At 48.0% G+C, this 8,820-nt stretch overlaps 1 protein-coding gene across 1 annotated transcript; it reads left to right on the top strand.

Moving 5' to 3' along the window:
* Positions 1-788: 788 nt before the first annotated feature.
* LOC115327627 lies at positions 789-2,093 on the top strand. Its single transcript, XM_040214699.1, has one exon. It carries the CDS (start codon positions 828-830, stop codon positions 2,091-2,093), a length of 1,266 nt encoding a protein of 421 aa, XP_040070633.1. The 5' UTR covers positions 789-827.
* Positions 2,094-8,820: the final 6,727 nt, after the last annotated feature.

Genomic DNA, 8,820 nt, shown 5'->3' on the forward strand with positions numbered 1-8,820 from the left:
CGGGCGCTTTGCTCCCAGTGTAACCTGAACCATCGAATCAACAAACATACCGTTCCACTCATAGCGCACAACCATTCCTACGACCTCAGCTTCTTTCTAGGCAAGCTTAATTTGTTCGAGTCTAAGGATATTAACGTACTCGGAAGCTCGTGCCAGAATTTTAAATTGTTAGAGATAGGCAACCTTCGCTTTATTGAGAGTCTCGCATTTCTTAATGCAAGCCTGGAAACGCTGGTGCAAAATCTACACTCTAAAGGAACAGAGCATTTTTGTTGCCTTCGTCAGTCCTTTCCCGAGCACGTCGACCTCCTTGCCCGCAAAGGAGTGGTTTGTTATAATTTCATTACAAGCTTTGAGAGTTACGAGGGTCAAAGCCTCCCGCCACGAGAGGCCTTTTTTCACAAGTTGACTGGGAGCGGGGTGTGTGAAGAGGACTACGAACATGCACAGGTCGTTTTCGATACCTTTGGTTTGAAGAACCTCGGAGGATACAGCGACCTGTACCTAAAGACGGACTGCCTCCTACTGGCCGACGTTTTCCAAAACTTTAGACGGTGGACGCTGGAGACGTACGAAATTGAGGCTCTACATTTCGTATCGTTACCGTCCCTAAGCTTGTCGTGTGCGTTGAAACAGTCGAAAGTAAGACTGCAGCTAATTGAGATCCTGACACCTATCTCATAATAGAACAGGGTATTCGCGGAGGGATTACCCAATGCACGACCCGTCATGCTGTCGCAAATATTCCGGGAACGGATACGTTTAACCCGCAGCACGAACCGTCTCAGATTTTGAACTTGGACGTCAATGGTCTGTATGCAGCGACAATGAGAGAAGCCCTGCCAGTGTCGGACTTTGAGTGGATGACGAAAGACGAGATTGCCTGCCTGAACATTGGTGACGTTCCAGATGACGCTCCGACGGGCTACATTCTGGAGGTAGACCTCAGGTATCCTCATCACTTGCACGAGATTCATTCTGACTTTCCCTTGGCCCCGGTGAAGCAAAGCGTTCCCTACGATTGGTTATCCGACTATCAAAAAAGTCTGATTGACAAGTTTGAAATGCCCAAAGAGGAATCCACTACGAAGCTGTTGCTCACACTTCACGACAAAACGAATTACGTTTTACACTACCGGATTTTGAAACTGTACATCCAGTTAGGACTAGAAGTCACCAAAATTCACCGAGTCCTAAAATTCTCACAGCGAGCGTTCTTGAAGGAGTTTATTGATTTTAACCACCAGCTGAGACAGCAAGCAACCAACTCCTTCCAGAAGAATCTTTCCAAACTGTTCATGAACAGCATATATGGCAAGACGATCGAGAATGCACGTAAACATGGACAGATTAAACTCCGCGTTAAAGAGGACGACATACTGAAAATGCTTCAGAAACCGAACCTGACGCAATTTCGAGCACTTAGCTCGCAGGTCGTAATTTTCCAGTTTGCTCCGAAAGTGATCAAACTCAAGCAACCACTCTACGCAGGGTTCTCGATTCTTGAGATATCAAAAATAGTAATGTACGACTTCTTTTATAATCAACTTCGTCGTGCGATCCCCTCAGCGAGGGCTCTTTACTGCGACACGGATTCCTTCTTCCTACACCTTCAGGGATCAGACGTAGACGACAAACTCCTCCAACTCCGAGACGCATGCTTGGATACATCTGGATATCCAGAGAGTCACAAACTCTTTTCAACCGAAAACAAAATGAAGCTCGGCGTGTTAAAAAACGAATATCCGACTACTCACTTGGTGGCTTTTTGTTGCTTGAAACCAAAGCTATACAGCTTCAAAACAAGCAGCAACACGTGTTGCGTAAGAGCCAAGGGAGTAAAGAAATCCGAGTCTCGCAAGTTGACCTACGAACTGTACAAGCACGCTCTAGAGACGAAAACTTTGCACAGAGTGACGCAGCATTTGATTGCTCGAAAACTTAACGAGAACAAAAGCATCGCGGTCGAAAAGATTGCTCTGATTCCGTTCGACAACAAGCGATACATTTGCAGCGATGGGATTATGACGCTTCCTTTTGGCCATAAGAGCGTTTTAGGAAACGAGCGATCAGCCTCCTCATCCACGTCCTGACCTTGTAAATATTTTTTGTATTGCTATTCGACAACTTTTTTTTTTCGCGTTATTGCTTGTGTTGCACATTTTTGTGCAAAGTGTTTCCATTGGTTTCTTTGTCGCGTTGAGTAAATTTAAAAGCCATATTTGTATTTATATGTGGGCGTGTTTTTTTTTAATTTTTTTAGAGCGAATGAAAATAAAAAAAAGTGAAACACCATATCTGTCTCGTCTTTGGTCCGTATGGATGCAACCATGCTCCGGTTCATTTCTCACGTTGCTCGGTACAGCAGACAGCTAAAATTAGCGAGAGTTGCCGATACCTACAAAGCTGCCGCTAACATTATCGAGAGATATCGCGTGATAATGGTGAAAGTTCACGCCAGCCAAGGGATTCAGGTGCGCGCCATCTACAAACAGATTCGGCAAGTCAGACGCATTGCGCACGCGCGAAAATACGGGTGGACACACTTTAGGAGCACGCACAATTTAACTTTTCAGCAACAGATGGCGCAAGGTCAGACCCACGCTGCAAGATGTCGCTCATGCCCTAACAACGAAGACGTTTAGCAAAAAAGACGTCCGCCATCTATGAACCGAGATGTCAACTCATACGCCTAAAGCCCGGATTTAAACTGTGCACGCGCGAAATCGAGAATATGAGATGCGATCTTCACATGCAGAACTCGTGCTTCAATCCCGACTTTCTAAGTTCGAATCCAGTTAGGAGAAAGAATTTTTTGGTAAGACATTACCGCGCAGCGATTCAAATATCACGTGACGCTGGTCACATGACCCTCCAGGGAAAACATTCGATAATGTATTTCCCGTGACTAATGCCACGACGACGGACGACATATCTGTGACGTCATCGTGACAGTGCATTTCCCCTCCTGGCAGATGACTCAACAATCCTGAACTCTTCCGTCATCACATTTCCCTGCAGCGCCCGCCGGTGAATGACTCGGCAATTCCGCTACAAACTCCAAGCAGCAAGAAAACACGTGATCTGAGTTGCACACACGGACAACTAAGATGAGTTAAGGGAACAGGGTAGGCCCTATTCTTCCCATGTGTTTCAGCCTATGTATGTGACCCTTTTTCTCAGGATCTGCTGGGGTTAGGGGATTCATGTTGGTATCATTGTATTTAGCTTTATGTGTTCTCTTTACTGAACTAGATTTATTGTTATATATGTTTTAGTTCTTTTTTGCTTTTGTTTTTACTGGACCCTTCTAATTTTAATGCCAAAATAGACAATAAACAGCTTGTCAAACAAAATTGCCTTGATTAATTTCCATAATTCTAGTTCAGTAGACTCCCTCTTGTGTTGTCTTGTTAGTGGAAAAAAATGATACTTCTAGTTTTTATGGTTTCAGAGAAAAAGGGTCAAACGTCGCAAAAAAATGATGTTTTGAGATAATCGACTTTGAAGTGAAAAAAGGCACTTTATAATAAACTTGCACTCTAGAAATGCATGCTGATGTATCCGTTCGGTAGCCACCAGCCAGGTTGTCACCTCCATAGTCAATATTTAGTTTTTCTGTTTGCTGTCTTGCTTTTTGGGCCTCTTTTGTGACGAGCTGTGTAGCCCTGTCTGCCAAGTAAAGTCGTCGCCGGTCAACGTCCCACAACCACTGCACCATGAATCATCCTGGTAAAACGCCAAGTAGAGGCTCGGAGTTGTCCGTTTTGACGTCTCTAATCAGTGTGTCCACCAGCACTTTTCACAGCTCAGAAAGTAGGTGCAGGCGACGCCAGCTCTTAGTGCTGCTTTTTTAACCAGCTGCAAGTCCCCACCACACACTTTGCACACCCAGCTTCGGCGACGGTACAGGACAGAAGGTCGTTGCCAATCAGTGCACAGTTGCAGTCACTAACACTTGCCTTGAGCTCTTCAAAGCGTGCTGCCGAGTGCAACAGCTTCGAAGAAGACGCACACGTGGTAGCCGCTGCGTCAGGCATCAGAATGCGTTGCGGGGACTCGGCGGCATAAGAAATTGACCTATGCCGACTACTCTGGAAGCGATGCTTTTAAAATATCTTCTTCGTCTTCGTCATTTTTAACATTCCAAACCTAGTGTTAAAGTAAACAATAAATTACCTTGCCCGTGGAAGCATGCCGAAGCAGAAGCAAAAGTATGCGCGTCGCGACTGACACAGGCAGTGTCTGAGGATTTATGGGGCTAAAAATTAAAAGCTAGACAGCTTTTTGCTGTTGCTGGACGAGCAATAAACATTCCGCTAAACCTAGTGAAAATCTGCGTTTTTTTACGGTTTTTTTGCAACATAGGAGAGATACAGATCGTGCATAGGCGTAAAAGGGGGCGTGGTCGGTCACCACCTAGGTTTCGGAAAAGGTCATTTTTCCTGTAGATAAATCGCGCACGCTCAAGTTACACAGTCAGCATTGTTCAGGAAAGACTGGGAAATCCAAATCCCTAAAAAACAAAAACTCGAAATTTTTCAAAATTTTGCCCTACCCTGTTCCCTTAAGCGCCCTGGGAAGCTTTCTGCTTATAGCGCAGGGGGTAGGGTGTCGGGCTTCTGTGCTCAAGGTAGCGAGGTCGATTCCCAGCCGCCGCAGAGCCCTTTTTAGCGAATAAAATGCATTGGTACGCGCGGCGACTCAAATGTCACATGTCCTTCGTCGTCATGTGACCGTCGCACGTTCTGACATCATCATGTGACGTCACCCTCTCAAGTTAATTCGTACCCTCTGGGAACACACTCATTTCTGTACAGGTCCCGAAGTTTGGGGCCGAGGACGGAGCCATGGGAGGGGGCTATGGGAATGGGACATCACGTGGGATGGTGCCGAGTGTCGTCCTAACCTCTGACGTCATCATCACATGACTACCGAATGATTGACAGGTCCCGAAATTTGGGGTCCGAGGACCGGGCTATGGGAGAGGACCACCCAACCTCTGACGTCATCATCATGTGACTCTGCCGAATGATTGACAGCTCCCGAAATTTGGGGTCCAAGGACCGGGCTATGGGAGAGGGCGTGCGAACGGGGCGTTGGCGCGGGAACGGGGCGTCATGGTGCGCGGCATTTGTTTACTTCCGTGTACGTGACCAGATTTTCTTTACTTCCGGCTCAGTCGTGTATCATAATACACTACTATCCACCAGTTCTCTAATCTTCGCTTCGTGGCTTCCACCTGCTCACGCCACCCTCCGTTAGTTCTCGGTGTAGCGTCGGCATTGGCGTTGTCGTTAGCCCCACTGCGCAGGAAGCAGACCCAAAACCGAGTGCCTCTGCCAGTGGGAGCTCCCGGGTTGCCTGTCCACACTCCGCCGGTTGAACTGGTTGCAGACCGGTGCACGACAGCACAAGGTGTTCAATTGTCTCATCCGCCTGACCACACACTGCATGCTGCAGATTCCACCGTCTGGTCGAAGCGACGGCGATACACCTGCGTTCGCAGCCTTCCTGCGCGTGACTCAAAGAGGAGCGGGCTGCCCAGGCTGTTGCCGTATAGCCTAGTCTCTGCTGAAATTTCGTGCGAAAATCGATGGTACATATATAGCGTCGACTTGGACTTCGCCGTCTCTGCCCACCGAGCTGCCTCCTCCTCTCTCACCCTGTTTCGAATCTCCATTTCCCACTTCCTGCCTGATGTAACAGTTACAGGGGTTGAAAAGAAGCCGTATTTTTTCTCTAACTGATACAGCCGCTTCCTCCAGCCAGTCTGCATTCCCGTGAGATACGTGTAGACGAAGAGTCTCTTGGCCCACCGGCCGCGGTCCATGAAACGGAGACGACTGTCGTAGGTTATCTTACTGGTCGCCTCCCTGGCCTCAAACGACGACCACACAAGATCTCCCTGGACTGCTTCGGTGGCCACCATTCCGTGACAGCCCAGAGCCTGCCTCCCGACCTCTCGTTGACGACGTTCCATGACTTCCCGCACTGTGCCAGGGACACAAAGAACCGCATTGGCGAAGGTTAGTCCAGGCACCACAACCGCCTTCCAGAGTTCGCGAGTCACCGGAAAACGATTGCAACTCCAAAGATTACGTTTTCGGAGTACATTCGTACCTCGCACGGCTGTCTGTCGGAGGTGGATATAATGATCGGACAAGTACTCCGGCTTGTTGGTCAGTACAACTCCCAGGTATTTGTAAGACTCCTGTACCTGTGATTGCTCGCCGTTCACCACCAGACTGTTTAAGTTAGCCTCATCGGACCCGGCTAATTGAAGGACTGCCGACTTTTTGGCGTTGAACCGAAGGCCCAACGTAGCCGCCTCCGTCTCACATACACGTATTAGACGCTGCCGGTCCTCCACCGTCTCCGCCGTCAATACAATATCGTCCGCATAGGCGAGGCCCGGCAGCATCCACTTCACCTCCGCGCCTCCTTCCATGTGTGTCAGGGAAAAACCCACCTCCGACTGGATCATTCGTTCCTCCAACCCTGACACATACAGAATATACAGAAGCGGGGAGAGTGGGCACCCCTGTCGGAGACCCCTCGTCACTGTGACTTGCTCTGAGTCGACTCCCTTCAGTTGCGTCATTACTGTATTGCGTGAGTATAGGCGCCGTATGACAGCTAGCCTCCGATGAGGAAGGTGGAGCTCCTCCAAACGTCGCATGAGTTGCGCGTGCGGCACACTGTCATATGCTTTTGCCACATCTAGAAAGCACCACAACAGTCTTCTTTCCTGTTTTCGGGCAATTTCAATACACTGCGTGAGGGTAAACAGGTTGTCTTCCAACCTTCGACCCCTCCGAAATCCGCCCTGAAGTTCGGTGAGCAGTTCGTTCTCTTCTGCCCATGCTGCCATATGCTCCTTGATAATGTGGGCGAAGGTTCGGTATACCGCAGAGGTCACGGTCAGGGGCAGATAATCCTTGAGGAACTGTTTGTCGCCCCCTCTCTTCGGGATCAGAACCACGCGGCCGACCCTCCAGTCTTGGGGCACAGGTTCCTCTCCTCTTAAGACTGCTCCAAAGATATCCGCCAGCTGCTCCACTGCATCGTTTCCCAAGGACTTGAGAACGCTCGCCGGGACCCCGTCCAATCCCTGGGAGGTAGCCCCTTTCAAGCGTGCCAGTGCACGCACAAGCATCAATCGGCCGACGTCCCCCTTTTGGTTGGAGTTGGAGGCCGATGTCCGCCTCTTGGTTCGTTGATTGGAGGCTGAGGGCCGAATTTCAGCACCACCTAGTGAGAGGCGTCCTCACTAGGCGGCTCAAAAACTCAGTCCTCCTACCTCGTCAGGTCCTTCTGTTATCCGTGCCAGCTGATCGCGCTTTCCGGTTTCAAGCGCGTTCACGCTGTAAAATGTTTTTCTCTATGTAAAGGGAAATGAAGGAGTCCAAATCGTTACTTAGTTTGCTTTTTTTTTTTAGTTTGCGCAGCCAACGCCAGATAGTATTCGCTGCGCCCGCGCGCCGCCAACGCCATAGAGGCGAACACAACCTGGTGCAGCCCGAAAAAGACAAGAAAGAATACCGAGTTCCTGGCCCCGCCACATACGCGTCGCTGAAACTCGGCCCTACGGGAGGTTCTTGCTGGAGTGTTTCCAGACGGAGTGGTCGGAAGTATAGAGTAGGTCGTGGTAGGGTCATTCCATGTCAAACGTCCCAGACGTTGCGCTCGACCCCTCCCAATTTCCAAAAAAAAAAAAAAATTAAAATTTATGATTATTGGCTGCAATGTCATGCCCTGAAATGTTTTTGGCGAAAAAACATTTTGATGACCTGAGCGCGGTTTTAACTTTTAAAACCAGCGTGAAACTAGGTGTCACACAATAATTAATGAAAAATCAGCTTTTTAGTGAAACACCCAACAATATTGAGAGAGTATTTACAGTCGCATGCAGGAAAGCCATAGTTTGTAACAAAACTAAAAATATGCTAAAGTGCTTATATATTCCTGACTTTTTAAGAACTGCTTCGAGCATACAAAATTCCATAACCATGATCCTTATTACATAGCAATCTAAATACCGTAGGGTTTTTAGAAAAAATATTCCAGTGTTCCGTAAAAAAATCTTACTTTTTATTAATTTTTGAATGACTCGTAGTTCCCCCTCCCTTTTGGTAGTTCAAACCGCCATCGCCCTATGAAATTTGTTTTTCGTTAAAAAATATGTTAGACAGGCACCACAAAGGTTACAGTTAAGAGCCATCAATTTTATTTTAAGAATCGGAGGTGGCAGTGGTAACTTTGCCGTGGCATGGAGAAGTCCTGGTCAGTTGATGCCGCCCGTCGTTTAGGCATCGCGTTTCGAGCCGCCCTCGGGTACAAAGGGCACAACGGCCCTGCGATTGCTACGCGCTGGCGGCACCTCCGATTATGACACGATACCCGCCGTTTCTTCCCTTGCAGCCGGAAAGAGGGACAAGGGGAAGGGGCGGAAAACTCCGTTTTTCTTTGGACCTAGTCGTGTCAGCTATCGTCGCAGGTGGCGTGCTGTGCGGCGAAGAGGCGTTAAGAAGCGACACGGGTTGTGGTTCAACTTCAAAAAGTCTGTTTTCGCATTAAACAAAAATTACTTTAATCAAACTTTCAGGATTAAAATATTATCGATTGTTCTTCCAAACCCACTATATTTAGTATTTTTACTTGAATCGCCTCAAGGTGAAATAAACGGCTATTTATGCGTCAAAACGAACTTTTTTGCAAATTCAGGATTTTTGTTTACTGCGAGATATTTAATTGAACGGTTTTGAACATTTCCTATAGATTCTATACCTTCAGGGTAGCCGGTAAAAAGTTCTATTA

The sequence above is a fragment of the Ixodes scapularis genome, unplaced genomic scaffold (assembly GCF_016920785.2).
Source record: "Ixodes scapularis isolate PalLabHiFi unplaced genomic scaffold, ASM1692078v2 ptg000058l_1__unscaffolded, whole genome shotgun sequence".
Taxonomy (NCBI): domain Eukaryota; kingdom Metazoa; phylum Arthropoda; class Arachnida; order Ixodida; family Ixodidae; genus Ixodes; species Ixodes scapularis.

Excerpts from the sequence above, each read along its gene's own strand:
- LOC115327627 (XM_040214699.1), top strand. The coding sequence starts at position 828 with ATGAGAGAAGCCCTGCCAGTGTCGGACTTTGAGTGGATGACGAAAGAC.